Here is a 17848-nt window from a genome sequence, read left to right as displayed (position 1 = left end):
TAACTTGTTTCCTGGTCAGCCTCTTTTGTAAGTTCAAACTTTTTAACATACAGAAGTAGTCTGCATGTGCATTTTAAATGAACTACAAAATTCTTAAATGTCAAAATACTGAAAACATTGATAATATCAGCAATTTAACAATTTTTCACAAAATATGTTAATGATCACCCTCAAAACTAAGCTTTCTAATTATTACTATTAAAGGTTAAAGTACGGAATGATTCCAGACAGATTTCATTTTTGTTTCCACAATAGTATACATTTCAACCACTGAACATTCCATACCCCACTGCACTTGATAACGTTACCTGACTTGATGTACTCTGTAAAGTCTGCTGTGGTATCATATGTTGAGTTGTGCCAATGTGTCCAGTATTCATTCCACTTTGAATTTGGTTAGTTTGAACGACCTGGCCCTGCATATTTATAGGTGCGAGTTGCTGGATGTTAGATGAACTTCCAGAAGAAAGTTGAACAGAACCAAAATTCAAACCAGGGGTTGACTGTTGTAAAAACATCTTTAAAAATAAAGATTACATTAAAATGAACTTTGTAGATTAAAAACAAAGAAGAATGAGAGCAATTTAAAAAAAAATAGGAAGCAAAAACAAGCTATGAATTAAGTTTTTAAAAAGCAAATAAGAGGATGGCTAAGTCACTTTGAGTGAACAATTAGCAACAATAAACAATTACTGAATAAAACATAATTCATATTTGTTCTTCCAGTCATCCTAACCCTATTGTGTTTCCAATTGTCAGAAAAAGGCGTATAAACTTCAAAACCTCCACTTGTTTGAACATCTTACATATTGGGCATTGTCTGTTCTACTAGCTACCCAAAAGGTCTACGGACCTGCGGTTCTGCATCACTCACTGTTTATAATGTATGGCATTAGATAGAAGTAGTTTTAACTTAAAATTTCCCTACCCCAAAATCTAAGTCTCCTCTGAGAGATACAACTTTATAGTGGCCCTGTCCTTTGACCAAGTAAGACTAGTTCAAATCATATCTTCTAGTATTTTACTAAAATAATGACTGATGACTGATTTATAAACTCTGTACCTAAAAGTCTATATAAAATATTATTTTTCTATTATGGGTTTAAGCTTACTAAAAGTTAGACTGCTAAAGGAGACTCCAATCTGGAGAAACAAGGATGTTGATGGAAATACTCTTAGGAATGAATCTGACTGTAAATGCAATCATACTGAGTAGGTAACCACTGAGTATTTACTCAACTAAATTGATGAACTGTATCTCTTACTTCTTATTTTTAATTAAGAAAAGTCAACTGGCCTAAGAAACTAAAATATAAATGGCTTGCTTTGCTTGTATTCAAATGTAATAACAACTTACTTGCAGCCCTTGACCATGGACCATTTGAAGTTGTTCCTGAATTTTTCTTAGTTCTTCTTGTTGTCGATGAATATTTGCTTCTATCATCCGTGTTCGTTGCTCTAATTGGTCTTTGAGATGCTGCATGGCTCCTAGTTGAGCTGAAAACTGAAACTGAAGTACCATGTATGGGAAAAGTGTAACATATTTTAGAATCACTTACTCTTCATAATTGGGAAAAATAAGTAGAATAAATAAATATATCATGAGATAAGAATGTTATGCCAGTTATCAATGTATTACCTAATTCACCCACCTTTGCTTGGCTGGACCTATAAATATTTGTCAGCAGACACAAACTTAGTCATGTCAGTAGATGGAGCTAGAGGGATACTGCAAAGGGAGTAATTATTACTGAAAAGGGAGATGACTTTCCAGCAAGTCTTACTGGCCTCCTAATGGGATGCTCCCTTGCAAATTTTGCTGGTATCCCAGCAGGTGGCTTCCTACTCTCGAGCCCTGGTCTGTGGCACCTCAGTGAACCGTTCTTCCATCAAGTGGCTGCTGCAGCCATATCAACCCCAATGGAAAGTGAGTTTCAACCTGGCTGGAGAAGAGTTTAGGAGGTTGGGAGAGTTTTCCAACTTGTTCCTTCTTTGCATAGTCTCCGTCTCACTAACTGCTCTTTACATCCATTTTCCTATATTCTTTAGAATTTTGTTACTAGTTAATAATTTTTAAAATTATTATCCCTATTTCAAATTTCTGGTATGGCTTCTGCCTTCTGACCGGATCTTGACTGATTAGAAGTACACACTGGCATTAGAAGACCAGAGCTCACGAATGCCTCGGTGGCTCAATTGGTTAAGCCTGCAACTCTTGATTTTGGCTCAGGTCATGATCGCAGGGTTCTGAGATTGAGCCCTGACTGCGTCTGGCTCTGAGCTCAGCATGAAGTCTGCTTGAGATTTTCTCTTTCTCCCTCTCCTTTTGCCCCTTCCCTCTCACACACGGTGCATGTGCTGTTTCTCTCTCTCTAAAATAACTAACAACAAAAAAAAAGACCAGAGCTCATATTGTGGCTCTACCATTTCCTAGAACAAATTGATTAATTTCTACCATTTAACAAATGAAAAAGTAGCCTGCTCCTAGAATTATTTATATCAAATTCTGTTATCCCTAGAATGTCCTCTTTGTATACACCATTAGGTTATAAAAATCTAACAGATAACTAACCATATTTTTACTCATATTTTCAACTGAAGCTGTTCTCAGACAAGTATGAAATGTAGGCTTTTACAAACTAAGTAATTATGAATGAAAAAATGCATACAAGAATGAAAACAGTTATCCTACTTCCAGGATTTTCAATCTTATTTCACTGTTTCACTTGAGTCATAAGCAGCTTCTATTTACTAGCTTGAAATTTAGCCACACTTAGTGATTCATCACTTAAGTGTATACATGCTCATTTAATTATTTCCATGAATATTTAGTTTAGGACATAGTTTAGCAGAAAGAATTCCAATTTATTGGAAAAGCATCTTAATCTTAAAATAGTCTCCTACAGGGGCACCTGGGTAGCTTAGTCAATTAAGTATCTGCCTTCGGCTCAGGTCACGATCCTGGGGTCCTGGGATTGAGCCCTACACTTTGGGCTCCCTGCTCAGCGGGGAGCCTCTGCTTCTCCTTCTGCTCCTCCCTCCATGTACTCTCTTGCACATGCTCTCTCTCTCGAATAAATGAAATCATAAAAAAGAAAGTCTCCTTGAGTGAACTGCATCTAAAAGTGAGAAATGCCCTCCCACCAAAAGATTTTTTCTCTATCTTCAAAAGTTTGTGTTGAGGATACTGAATATTACTCTTCAAAAGGTATACAACTCTGACTTCTGAAGTTGACAATCATCAGCTCATATCCTACATTTGATTACACTATGACAAAATATTTCAAATTTTGTACCTCAGCTCCCTCATGCCTTAAAAAAATATTATCCAAAATGTTATATTTATATCATATGATGTATTTTATCTTAAAAATTATTTACACCTTTGGGTAAACATTATATTGTCATCACTTAAAGGATTTCTATTAAATGCAAACAAAAGGCACAGTAACAGGAAATAAAAAATAAAAGGAACTAAGAGGTAAAGTGGCTTTCTCACTCAACAAAATATGAGATCTGACACTTATTAACATTTTTGACATAGTAGACATTATTAATTTCATGAAAATATCCCTTAAAATGTTAAGAAATACTCATTCAGTATCTTGAGATGAGTGAACAAATAATATTGAAAGTACATCTAAATATTTACATAAAAAATCTGTTAACCTTCAGAACAAAAAGCATTTGAGGACTCAATGTTGATAAAAACTATTATGACTACAGATAATACTTAAGCACCTTACATGATCATGTTGCTGTAAGTCAAGATTATGATGTTTAGGTAATTTACAACACTGACAATATATTTGTACAGGTCTCATATAATGGCTATAATTATGTACATATAATTTAAATAATAACCATATAAGATAAAGGTATTTTTAGAAAACCATTTTTACCTATTGTTAACTATCATCATTTGAAATACTAAGTGAAGATATATTTAAGCAAATAAAACAGTTTGGATTATTTTTACCACTACCTAGTATTTTTAATGTGTTTGAGGCACTGAACGAATGCAGAGTCATAAATTACAAGTTGGGAAGTTATAATCAGAAGTAACTTCGTGTCCCTTTTGTAATACCTCTCCTCTGTCTTGCTATAGGCCCCTTCAGGACTCAGCCCAAGCAGCAATTCTTCCAGAAAGTTTTCCTTCACTTCCTCAGGCTGCATTAGGAGTCCATCTAATGCACTCACATATCAGCCTATACACCTTAAGCACAGACTACATAACATTTGCAATGTAGTTCTATGACATTGCTTCTAAATGTTTAACAGTATACTCGTATTTGTACTGCCGGCACCTGCAATAACTCAAGGAACTCAATAAATGTCCCATATACAAATGAATGGATACATGAATAAAATTACTCGATTCTTCCAATATCCATAGGAATAACAAAATCGACACCTATATTTCATCTTTAATATCTTTCTGTCTGTACTCTCAGTGGGGGTGTTATAGCATATAAACCAGGATAATTTTTTGTTGTGCAAAACTGTCATGCATACTGAAAGACAACTAGCATCCCTAGCCCCTGCCTATTATGGGTCAGTGGTACTCCACAATCACTGACAATCAGAAATATCCCCCAGACATAAATGCCCACAGGTGAGATTCACTGCACTAAAAATATATAGATTTTTAAAATCTTTATTAGCTTAAAAACAACTTATCATTTTAAAATACTTAACTCAAACAAATAAACAAAAATACCTGGGACATGCCTTGTGGAATTGGTAAATTTGCAGCTTGAGACATCGCTGGCTGTGTTAACGACTGACCAACAGACTGGGAATTTATGGACTAGGAAGCAAAATAAAAAATAATACTAGAGTGACAATTACTCCCCTCCATAAGTACTTCCACAGAAATACCACATGGCATCTTTATAACTGAACTACAATTTGCCTCATAACATTTTTAGCTGAGTACAGGTATGCACATCTTCCCCTCTACACTGGACATGCCTATTCCCTATTTATCCTTTTATCTTCTAAGACATCTGCCACATTATTTTGCATGGGCTTTCAAGAAAAGTCAAATGGACATAAAAGTGATTAGTATTCAAAACTGGATATAAAATGGTTTAATTATTAACTTTTCTTAATTAAAAGAAATGTCTAACATTATACCTGGAAAACAAGCAAAAGGAGTATGTTTGAGAACTATTTCCAAAAAGGGAAAGATTGCAAGTGTTATTTATCAACAGCTATTTTGATCTTTATAGAAAAGGATAATGAATTAATGAATTTCTAAAGATTTACATGACTTCCCCCTCCTTCTAATAAATCTTTATTCAGAAGAATATTAAGTAGGAAAGTTTACCTGACTACTAAATGATGCCCTCCTTGGCGCCATCTTTTCATGAGATGGTAAATGTGGTCTGGGAGGAGTGCTAGTGTCCGTTGGGATCTTTGTTGGTGTTGCTGAGGTTAGTCAACAAAAATGAAATAGTGTTAGTACTTTATAAAATGTAATTCCCAAGGATTAATCTCAAAATGGATTTTGGTGAATAAAAATAATATTTCAATTATTTTTCTAAATTATTTTATAAAAGGGAAGTCTGATAATAAGAGGATTCATTTTGATTACTTCTTTCTTAAGGACAAAGAAAATCTTTGAAATAGGCAAACTTTAAGCTTAAAAATGGTTACTAGTCGGGCAGCCTGGGTGGCTCAGCGGTTTAGTGCCGCCTTCAGCCCAGGGCCTGATCCTGGAGTCCTGGGATCGAGTCCCGAGTCAGGCTCCCTGCATGGAGCCTGCTTCTCCCTCTGCCTGTCTCTCTCTCTCTCTCATGAATAAATAAAATCTTAAAAAAAAAAAAAAAAAAGGTTACTAGTCCCCAAACTCAATAGTAAAAAAACCTAGTAACTCAATTAAAAAATGGCCTAATGACTTGCATAGACATTTCTTCAAGAAGATACACAAATGGCCAACCAGAATATGAAAAAATGTTAAAGGTCACTCATCATCAGGGAAACACAAATCAAAATCACAATGAGATACTACTTCACACCTGACAAGATGGCTATTATCAAAAAAAACAAGAAGTGTTGCTGAGAATGTAAAGAAATTGGAACCCTTATACACTTAAAATTGGTGGGGGATATGAAACGGTACAGTCACCGTGGGAAACAATAATGGAAGTTTCTCAAAAAATTAAAAATAGAACTATTTTTAGAATATATGTGATCCAGCAATTTCACTTCTGAGTATTTATCCAAGAGAACTGAAATCAGATCTCGAAGAGATACTAGCACTCCTATGTTCACTCACTGTAGCACTATTCTTTATAGCTAAGATGTGGAAACAATCTGTCTACTGACAGATGAATGGAAAAACAAAATGTGGTAATATACGTACAATGAAATACTATTCAACCTTTAAAAAGAATGAAATTTTGCAAGTTATGACAACTTGGATGAATCTTGAGGACATTATGCTAATAAGCACAAAAACCCAAAGATGAAAAGACAAGTACTACATGACTCCATTATATGAGGCATCTAAAATACAGAAATTCATTGAATCAAAGAGTAGAATGGTGATTGCCAAGGGCCGTGGGGGATAAAAGAAAATAAGGAGTTATTAATGAATGGGTAAACTGTTTCCGTTAAGTACAATGAATAAGCTCTAGAGATCTGCACTACAACCTACAGTCAACAATAATGCATTGTATGTTTAAAAATTTAAGAGGGTAGACTTCACTTTAAGCATTCTTATCACAGTAAAATAAGTAAAACAAAATATATAAAAAGAGAAAAACAGCTTCAAAGGGGAAACTTTTTTCTCCAACATTTCAGAAACTCCATGTTTAACACCTCTAATGGTCTACTCACAGTGTTGAGTGGTTCCAACAACCTTTTTCCTTACATAGTTTTAATACCCTGGGAAATAAAAGTGCTAAACTCTTTAAACAAAAAAAGGTCACTAATTCAATGATAATTATACAAGTCTTCATTAAAAATAAGAACTAAAAATAACTTTCAAAAAGCAGGCTTAAAAAAAAAAAAGAGTGGCTGGGTGGCTCTGTCAGTTTAATCATCTGCCTTCAGCTTAGGTCATGATCTCAGGGTCCTGGCTTTGAGCCATACATAGGTCAGACTGTCTGCTGGGTGGGGAACCTGCTTCTCCCACTCCTTCTGCTCCTCTTGCAACTTGTGCATTTGCACTCTTCCTCTCAAATAAAAAAAATCTTAAAAAAAAAAAAAAAAGCAAACTTAAAGAACACTGGCTGGTTCTACCAGTAAATAAAGGAATAAACAGTTTTGCTTTTTTATTTTTAAGGGATGGTTAAAAGCAACTTAACAATACCAACACTACTACCTAAACATTTTATAGGCTTCTTTATAAACTTAATTCTTTGTTAAATGTGAGTGACATGCTTTTTTGCTCACTGGAAGGTTAGTATATTTCAGAGAGGCAAAAATTTATCATTTTGAAGTAGCATTTCACCCACCTTCCCACTTGTCTCCCCTCTGGCAAGCAACCAGTCTGTTTTCTATATTTAAGAATCTGGTTTTTTGTTTTTTCTTTGTTCATTTGTTTTGTTTCTTAAATTGGTGAAGTGGATCAAGATCTTATCATCATGATGAGCACTATTCATAGAATTGTTAAGTCATCATATTGTACACCTGAAGCTAATATGACACCATATGTTAATTATAATTCAACTAAAAAGAAAAAGATTTTAAAAGAGTACTTCAATCAATACTACAGTAAACCTTTCCATATAAAAAATAAAGTAGCATTTGATGAAAAATGCTGATACTAGTAACACATTAGAAGTACTCTCTTGAGAGAAAGTGCTTTCAAGCTAGGATACTTACAGGAAGGGTCTGAGACTGCTGTGTGAGATGATTTTCTTGAACTCCGGGAGGAAGCAGACGGGGTTGGGCTGTGATCAAACCTTTCCAAGGCTTCCTTGAGACTGACTGTGTTTATACGATTATCAGACCCAGAATCTTGGCTCTAAAGAGACAGAGTAAAATAAATGTATTCTTGAGATTCAGTTCAGAGATTCCAAATTAATGATACAGCCTGCTACCCCTTCCTCCCCAAAATCAGTTTTTACCCACAACAAGGCAAAGGGACCTGTGTAATATTAGGTAAGGAAATAAAAGTTTCTTTTCTATAGCCAGAAAATTTTGGCTTTATTCTCTATTTACAGAAACAGATGTGAAAGAATGAAGCTATAGTCTTTCTCAATTTATACCATATATAAAAATTAACTCAAATAGATCAAAGACCTAAGCATAAGAACTAAAACTATAAAACTTGTAGAAGAAAAGGGGAAAAGCTTTATGACCCTGGATTGGGCAGACTTCTTGGATGTGACACTAAAAGCATAGGAAACAAATGTGCATCAAATGACACTATAAATAGAGTGGAAAGGCAGCCCATGGGATGGGAGAAAACACTTGCAAACCACTTATCTGATAAGGGATTAACACCCAGAATATATAAAGAACCTTACAATTAAACAGCAACCTTCCCCCAAAGAATCCAATTTAAAAACAAAGGTCTTACAAAGATATTTCTCAAAAGAAGATACATAAATGGCCAATAAAACACATGAAAAGATGATTAATGTCACTAATCATTTGGGAAATGCGTATCAAAGTCGTGAGATAACCACTTAAAACCCATCAGGATGACTATTATTTAAAATAAAAAAACACAAAATCACCAGGTTTGACAAGGATAAGCCGGAAACTTTGTACACTGCTGGTGGGAATATAAAATAGTGCAGCCACTATAGAAAACAGTATGACAATTCCTCAAAACTTACATATAAAATTACTACATAGTAATTCCATTTCTAGGTATATACTCAAAAGAATTGAAAGCAGACTCAAACAAATATTTGTACACTCATGTTCACAGCAGCATGATTCACAGTACCCAAAAGATAGGTGCAGCCCAAGTGTGCATTGCTAGATGAATAAACAAAATGTGGTATATATCCATACAATGGAATATTACCAGAGTACCCATAATCAGCCGAATCTATCCCCAACCTCACCTCTGAACATCCATTTGCTGGCCTGCTCTAACTAAAACCCAGATGTCTCTAGAAAATACTGCGTTCTTAAAGATCTTTTAAGTGGTGCCTATTTTCTATCTCCTAACCTTCAGAACCCTGCTCTGGAGGGGAACAAAAGTCCTCCTACTGCTCTTCCCAGAACTTCTCCCTTTTCTTCTTTCTCAAAACTCATAGCCAGAATCTCACATTATCACTATATGACTACCTCTTATTGCTGCAGTCATTTACTGACCTTAAGGTCACTCCTCACTAAGTACCTGAATTCAAATTTCTGCTCCTGGCTTAGTCTTTTCCTCACTCATTCTTACTTCCACAGTTACCAATATCAATTCACATGTTCAACATTATGACTTCTCTCTTCCTCAATGTCTTGATCTTGATTTCTACCTGTCCTTAGTCACTCATTCTTAGTCATAACCTAGACCTTGTCATTACCAGTAAGAATAAACTTTCCACAATTTCAGTTTCAAACATCCTCCTCTTTGATCAGCATTTTCCATATTTCCTATTCATTTCTCCTTAGTATCCCAACTCCAGTAATCCTTTAGTGGAAGATAAAATACATTGATTGTACCATATTTTCACAATCACTCTCTCATTTTATGTCTTTTCTCCCTTCTTCACCCAGCTTAAATTCATGGTTAATTATCAGAATCACACCCTTACAGTTGTCATCAACTCTCTTACTCCCACCTCCCTTCACACCACACTCCCATGGAAAAATCCCAATGCTTATTAGTCTATTCTGAACCTGGCTGAAGAAATACAACATGGCAACTGTTTTCTCTAAATTAATGGCCAAGAACCTCAAGCAGGTCCTTAATCCTGCCTGCCAAACAGACTAAAATTACCTTGTCTGTTCACTTTCCTACTCCTAGAAAACAATTTAATCCTTGCTCCTCTCTTCTCAAACCTCCAACAAGTTTTCTCCTAACCTCACTCTTAGCTGGTTACTTCCTAGTTCACTGAAGAGTACTGCGATAAGCTATTATTATATCAATCTATCTAGCAGCACCTGTACTCATATGTATTTTGCCTTTCTTCATGTCACTACAGATCAGGGATCAGCAAACACTCTCTGTGAGAGTCAGAGTCAAGTACCATAGGCTTTGAGGGCCACACAGTCTGCTCCAACCATTCAACTCTGCTGTTAACAGCACAAAGCAGCCACAGGCAATATATAAACAACTGAGTGTGGCTGTGGAATCAGGATATAATTTTCATGTGTCACAAACATTATTCTTCTCTTGATTTATTTCAATCACTTAAAAACATCTGGAAAACACATTTTTAGCTTATGGGTGTTACAAAACCAGGCAGAGGACTAGATGTGGCCTAAAGGTCATAGTTTGCCCAAAACCCTTCTTGTCACTGAATAGTTTTTCCACTAGCTAAGCCCAATCTGTCCACTTGTGGACTGGATCCCATCTTCTCATCTACTCAAGAACACTGCTCTAGCATTTCTTTTTTTTTTAAGATTTTATTTTTTATTTATTCATGAGAGACGGGGGGGGGGGGGGGGTGCAGAGACACAGGCAGAGGGAGAAGCAGGCTCCATGCAGGGAGCCTGATGTGGGACTCAATCCTGGGACTCCAGGATCAGGCTCTGGGCTGAAGGTGGCCCTAAACCACTGAGCCACTCGGGCTGCCCTGCTCTAGCATTTCTCTCTCTCTCTCTCTCTCTCAGTAATTCTTCTCTCCCCAACAGACCATTCTCACCAGTATGTAAACATGCTATTATTTCTCCCACCTTAAAAAGCAAAAACTTCTTTTAAGCCTACTTCTTCTACTTACTACTGTGCCACTCCTCTCTTTGTAGGAAAACTTTCCCCACTCACTGTCTCTAACTCCCCTTGTCCTAGAAAATTCTCTCTTATGCCCACCCTAATCAGGCTTTCACTCATATTCCTATTCCACTCAATCTGCTCTTACTGATCAACGAATACATGTTGTTAAACTCAGTGCTCAGCTAATTTAACCTCTTGCAGCTGAATCTGAGAAAGCTGATTGTTCTCTCTTCATAGACACGCTTCTAAGCTTCTAAGCTTCTAAGATAACTCAGTTTCCTGGTTTTATTCGTACCTCCCTGGATATTCCCTTCAGTCTCCTCTGTGATTGTTCTTGTCTCCTTCACTCTTAAGGATGGAGTGGCCCAGTACTTAGCCCTTGATCATTCTCTCTCTCTCTCTCTCTCTCCATTCATTCCCTTGGTGATATTTAGATTCATGACCTTAAAATCCATACACACATTAAAGTTTCTCAAAAATATATGTCAAGGGGTGCCTGGGTGGCTCAGTCAGTTAAGTGTCTGCTTTCAGCTCAGGTCGTGATCCTGGGGTCTTGGGACTGAGATCCGTATCAGGCTCCCCACTCAGCAGGGAGTCTGCTTCTCTCTCTCCCTCTGCCTCAACTCATGCTTGCTCGCTCTCTCTCTAGTGCTCACTTTCTCTCTCTTGAACAAATAAATAAGATCTTTAAAATATATGTGTATGTGTGTATCAAATGGACCTCTTCCCTAATCTCCAGGAGGACTGTGGAGGTAAAGAGTAAACACAGTTAAAATAGACAAAGGCACAGTATATTTTGGAAGTAGGGCTAATTGAATTTACTAAGGGTTGGATACTGGCATAAGAGAAAACAAAGCAAGGAGGAACAACTTCTGTATTACTTTAGTTTCTATAACTGTCTTCCCTCATTTCAAAGAACCCTAGATTTAAGCGCTTTTCTCAGAAAATGTATCTTCCTAAAACATACTAGATCTTCTTCCTCTAAGCATACAAAGCCTCTTTGACAAAATTCTTTCATGTGGGATCCATCATTGCAGAGAACTTCTCAGGGTTATTCACTGCTGTATTCTCAGCATCTCAAGCCATGTCCAGTACTTTGGAACATGGAAAGAGTACTTAATAAAGTTTGTTAAAAAAACTGAATGGTATCTCCCATACTGACCCTGGCAATGCCTTATTTAACTCACTTTTTACACAGATTCTTGATTCTTTGCATTCCACTTATTTTCTGCACATCAAAAATAACTTGTAGGCAACTTCTGACATAGCTCACCATGATCCCCCCACCCCCTGGTATTCACCACCTTGTATAATCCCTCCCCTACAGTATAGGCTGGACCTAGTGATTTGCTTCTAATGAACAGAACAGACAAAAGTGATGGGATATTACTTCTCTGAATAGGTTACAAAAGACTCTCTCATTCTGCTGTTGTTCTCTCTCCCTGGATATTCTTATCTACTTGCTCTGATGGAAATGGCTACCTGGAAAGGAACTGAAGGCTGTATCTGGCCATTAGCCAGCAAGAAACCAAGTCTTCAGTCCAACTGCCATTGAGGAACCCCATCCTTCCAACAAGCGTTAAGTGAGCCTGGAAACAGATTCTGCCCCTAGCAGAACCTTGAGATGACTATGGTCCCCAGTGACACTGTGATTACATCCGTGTGAGAGACCCTGGGCTGACACCTTGATTTCAGTCAATGACCAATTCTAAGCAAAGGGCCCATCTAAACTGTACCTAGATCTCTCACAGAAACCAGGAGATAATAAATGTATTATTCTATATTTTACATCATTAAGTTCTGTACACAGCAATAGGTAACAATATACTGTACTTCTACCTGATGTAATGAAAAGAGAAACCAGAGTTCAAATTCTGACTATAACTTCCAGCCATGCATCGTTAGGGTTAATTGAATTTACTAAGGGTTGGCAGAGGAGGTACCTTTAGGGGAGGTACCCCCAACCTCCTGTCAAAGCCTCAGTTTCAACATTTTCAAAATGAGGATATTACCTATGAGATAAGGGTATCTGAGGAATAAATGACACTCCATGCTTCATATAAAGAACTAGCCAGAGCTTTGCACACTGTAGGCAATTAGTTAATGGCAGTTTATATCTGAGACCATATATGTCTCTCACTATATAGGAGGTCCTTCAAATCTTTTTTAGAAACAGGTAAGGTTTTAAAGTACTATATTTAAAATAAAAATAAATAGTAAAATATAATTTATAACCCTGTCACAAGTGAGGAAATGAAATATCTGAAAAATACTTTTCCTATAAATTACTGAGTTTTGTCTTTCATTGGGAAGAAAAAAAATTTTTTTAAACTCTAAGATACATACTTTGTCAGCAGCTGTCTCAGGAAGAGACTCTTCGATGCCAAGTTCTCGTCGTCTTTCAGCCCTAACTTCTGCATAACTACAAATGGAAAAAAATAGAATTTTGGTGCTTAATCATTCATTTAAAATACTGCAGAGGTGCATTCCATATTTGTTATGTGTTTTACTTGTTCATTACAGATTCCAGACTATTTGCTACACACTACACGAACCTAGAACACATCTATAGTGTTCTATCTTAATCTAGGTATCTCAAAAGTTTTATACGCTACTGTAAATGATTTGTAACTACATCGTACTGAAGAGGAATTAAATAAAGGAAGAGTATGCTTATCTACTCCAGTTCTCCTTTTATATGACTGGCTTTGGTACATAAAAGACAGTTACAATTTCTGTTCTAAACCATGATGTTTATGTCAAGAACTATATATATGTGCGTGTACTTGCACTCTATTTCTACATAATGCCTAAGAGAATTTAATAATGCACTGAAAACATGTGTCAAAAATTAGGAAAAAGATCATGTGTCTCTTAACAAGTCATGCCTAAAAATTACATTACCAATACCATTATCAGTGTTTCTATAATTCAGAAATGCTATAAAAGAATTATTACCTTACTACGGTGTGAGTACAAACAATAAACTCTGGCCTTGAATTCCACTGATGATAAGTGATGTAATAATGAGTTTGAAGCCAAATCCACTGCTGTCCCTTGGTGAGGAACCTATAATAACATGATTTGCCTTTCCCATATTGCATTACTAAAAAGAGAAAAATATTTATTGATTTATATCATTAGTTATGAATATGGTTTTTAGTCAAAGCTATCATTTACAATTAAACCCATATACACAATTCTTCTGGCTTTTCAATAACATATATATCAGTTACAAGAAAATGTTATTCTATAGAGATAGCTTATGGTCCCAAGCAACTAACGTATCTTCCACAGTGCCCAACTTAGAGCCAGTTATTGCTGATCTCAGATACTTTTCACACACATTAGGTTTCCAAATACTTAAGAATGACGGATTTACGTACTGACTTCCTTCTATCAACACAAACTGAAGATAACAGCAATAAGTAATCACATTTGAGGGATTTTTTTCCCCACAGGTACCCTGGCAGGTACAGCAACTTTGGGGCATTTAATTCAAAACTTTAACCAAAATCAGAGTAACATAATTGTTTAAAATAACTGATGAGAGAGAGGTCCAAGATGGTGGAGGAGCAGCAGACCTTAGTTTCATCTGGTCCCAGGAATTCAGCTTGATAGCTATTAAATCATTTTGAACACCTGCGAACTCAACCGGAGATCTAAGAATAGCTACAACTCTACAAATAGAAAAGCAACCACTTTCTGTAAGGTAGGAAGTGCAGAAAAGTGAATCCAAGGTGATATACGGGAACATAAAATGCAAGGGGAGGGAGCCTCCACAAGCCAGCTATGGAAAGTGATAGAACAGTGAAGTGCAAAATCGGTACTTCCAGAAGTCTGCTCCACTGAGGGACGCCCCTGCCTGAAAGATGCTCAGGTGGCCAAGCAAGGCATAATCCTAGGTGGGACAGTGTGGTCTCAGGATTCTCAGGGTCTCAAGAAGACCAGGGGTGCCTGAGTGCAGCACAGTTCCCAGACATCAGAGCAGGGAAGCCTAATTCTATTAATGAGCCCGTGAGTGGGCTCTCAGCTCCAGGTTGTCATAAACAGCAAACTGTGGCACAGTCTGCATGACCACTCTCTGAGCAAGGGACCAGCAAGCGGGAGAACCTGTGAGATCCTTGCTTCCTCCCTTGGGAAGAGCTACATGGGAACACCCCTAGGAGCCTGGGAGGGGGGTAAATTCTCACCAATATACTAGATTGAAATGGTCAGGCATAGGCTGGGTGAGCACGGAGTGTGGACAGGCGACCAGGGAGACCAACTGCTTTTCCATGAGGGTGCACTGAAGAGTGGGGCCCTGAGCTTTTGGCTCTGGGGCTGGAGATTGGGAGGCTGCCACCTTCACTCTCATCCTCTAAAGCAGCATGGAAGCCTTCAGGAAACAAAGAGCCACCACCAACAGCAATCTGGAGCAGATTAGTAAACCTGGTCCCCTGGCAAGGGCAGTGCAGTTCCTCCAAGGGCAAAGACACTTGAGAATCAGCACAACAGGCCCCTCCCCCAGAGGATCAACCTAAACATCCTGCAAAGACCAAATCATTCCAACACTGAGAACCGCAAAATTCCAGCACTGGGAGAATACAGCATATAGAATTTATGGGTCTTTTTCCCCCCACGATTCTTTAGTCTTCCAATTTTAATTTTTTTCTCTTTACTTTTTCAACCAATTTCTTATTTTATCCAATTTTTAAAAAATCTTCTTTAATTTTCATTTTTACAGTTAAACATTCTACACTTTCATTGTATTTAATTTTATCTTGTTTATGTTTTTCTTTCTTTACTGTTTTGGGATGCAATTTCTTCTAAGAGACCAAAATACACCCAGAATCCAGTGTATGGCTCTATTCTCTTTACCGGTTTGTTTCAGGTTTCTTCTTCTTCTTCATTTTTTTCTTTTTGTCAAAATCTTTAATTTTCATCCTTACAGTTACCGTCTATCCTTTCATACATTTAATCTCATTCGTGTATATATAGGTTTTTCTGTCCTCACAATTCTGAGATGTAGTTTAACAAACCAACCAAAATACACTCAGGATATAGTGCTCTGTTTTATTCACCTTTGTTTATATTCCTTCTTTTTCTTTTTTTCTCTTTTAATTTTCATTTTTACAGTTACATTCTATCCTTTCATTGTATTTAATGATTTTTTTTGCACATGTAAGTTTTTCTTTTGTTACAATTTTGGGATCTAGTTTTCTAACAAATGGACCAAAATGCACACAGGATCCAGTGGACTGCTCTATTCTGTTTACTTGTTTGATTATATATATATTTTTTTTTTCTTCCAGTTTTAGGTCTCTTCTGATTTGCTTAGTGTATATTTCTCTGGGGTTGTTGTGGTCATTTCAGTACTTTATTCCCTCGTCCATCCATACTTCTCTGGGTAGAATGACAATTCTACCTCAAAAACTAACTTCAAAGAAGAGAATACCCCATTCACTGCAATAGACAGATCATCTAAGCAGAAGATCAACAAAGAAACAAGCTTTCTTTGCTTGTTTCTTCTGCTTTGAATGACACACTGGACCAAACAGACTTCACAGATATATTCAGAACATTACATATTCTTCTCAAATACACATGGAACCCCCAGAATGGATCACATACTGGATCAGAAATCAGGTCTCAACCAGTACCAAAAGAATGGGATCATTATCTCCATATTTTTAGACCATAATGCTTTGAAACTGGAACTCAATCACAAGAGGACATTTGGAAAGAACTCAAATACATGGAAGCTAAGGAGCATCCTACTAAAAAATGAATGGGTCAATCAGGAAACTAAAGAATTAAAAAAATTCATGGAAATAAATGAAAATGAAAGCACAACTGTTCAAAACCCTTGGGATACTGCAAAGGCGATCCTTAGTGGGAAGTATATAGCAATACAAGCCTTTCTCAAAAAAACAAGAAAGGTCTTAACTATACCACCTAACCTTATACCTAAAGGAGCTGGAGAAAGAACAGCAAATAAAGCCTAAACCCAGCAGGAGAAGACAAAGAATAAAGATTAGAGCAGAAATCAAGGACCCAAGTAAATAAAATCATGAATGAAAGAGGAGATATCACAACCAACACTGAATACAAACAATTATAAGGACATACTATGAACAACTATATGCTAATAAGGCAACCTGGAAGAAATGGATGCATTCCTAGATATGTATAAACTACCAAAATTGAAATAGAAATAGAAAATCTGAACAGACCCATGACCAGCAAGGAAATTTAAGCAAAAATCAAAAACCTCCCAACAGAGAGTCCAGGGCCAGATGGCTTCCCAGGAGAATTCTACCAAACATTTAAAGAAGAATTAATACCTCTTCTTCTAAAGCTGTTTCAAAAAATAGAAATGGAAGAAAAACTTCCAAACTCTCTATGAGGCCAGCATTATCTTGATCCCAAAACCAGACAAAGACCTCACCAAAAAGGAGAATTACAATCCAATATCCCTGATAAGCATAGATGCCAAAATTCTCACCAATATACTAGCCAATAGGATCCAATAGTACATTAAAAGGATTATTCACCACAACCAAGTGGGATTTATTCCTAGGGTGGTTCAACATCTGCAAATCAGTGCAATATACTACACATTAATAAAAGAAAGGACAAGAACTGTATGATCATCTCAATAGAAAAAGAAAATGCATTTGACAAAGTACAGCATCCTTTCTTGATTAAAACTCTTCGCAGAGTAGGGATAAACATTCCTCAATATCATAAAAGTCCCATGCACAAAGCCCACAGTGAATATCATTCTCAATGGGGGAAAACTGAGAGCTTTCCCCCTAAGGTCAGGAAGACAGCAGGGATGTTCACTCTCACTACTGCTGTTCAACATAGTACTAGAAGTCCTAGCCTCAGTAATCAGACAACAAAAAGAAATAAAAGGCATCCAAATCAGCAAAGAAGCCAAACTCTCCCTCTTTGCAGATGATGACATGATACTCTATATGGAAAACCCAAAAGACTTGACCCCAAAATCGATACAATGCATAC

The 17848-nt window shown here is 36.7% G+C and overlaps 1 protein-coding gene across 31 annotated transcripts in view; it reads right to left on the bottom strand.

The window, feature by feature from the left end:
• The window catches only part of CLOCK (clock circadian regulator), a 142411-nt gene that overhangs the window by 19186 nt on the left and 105377 nt on the right, over nucleotides 1–17848 (bottom strand). For 27 of the 31 annotated variants that reach the window (XM_072748956.1, XM_072748957.1, XM_072748955.1 and 24 more), the window contains 7 exons: nucleotides 13799–13946; nucleotides 13187–13262; nucleotides 7837–7978; nucleotides 5333–5433; nucleotides 4721–4810; nucleotides 1358–1510; nucleotides 309–518 (listed from right to left, as the gene is read on the bottom strand). In XM_072748956.1, coding sequence (XP_072605057.1) covers nucleotides 309–518; nucleotides 1358–1510; nucleotides 4721–4810; nucleotides 5333–5433; nucleotides 7837–7978; nucleotides 13187–13262; nucleotides 13799–13946 — 920 coding nt within the window. The remainder of the gene's footprint in view (nucleotides 1–308; nucleotides 519–1357; nucleotides 1511–4720; nucleotides 4811–5332; nucleotides 5434–7836; nucleotides 7979–13186; nucleotides 13263–13798; nucleotides 13947–17848) is intronic. The other 4 variants (XM_072748964.1, XM_072748965.1, XM_072748979.1 and 1 more) reach the window with 1 other exon arrangement.

The sequence above is a fragment of the Vulpes vulpes genome, chromosome 2 (genome assembly GCF_048418805.1).
Source record: "Vulpes vulpes isolate BD-2025 chromosome 2, VulVul3, whole genome shotgun sequence".
Classification (NCBI taxonomy): domain Eukaryota; kingdom Metazoa; phylum Chordata; class Mammalia; order Carnivora; family Canidae; genus Vulpes; species Vulpes vulpes.
Note: the sequence above shows the minus strand (reverse complement) of the source record. Positions and strands in the feature narration are given on the sequence as shown.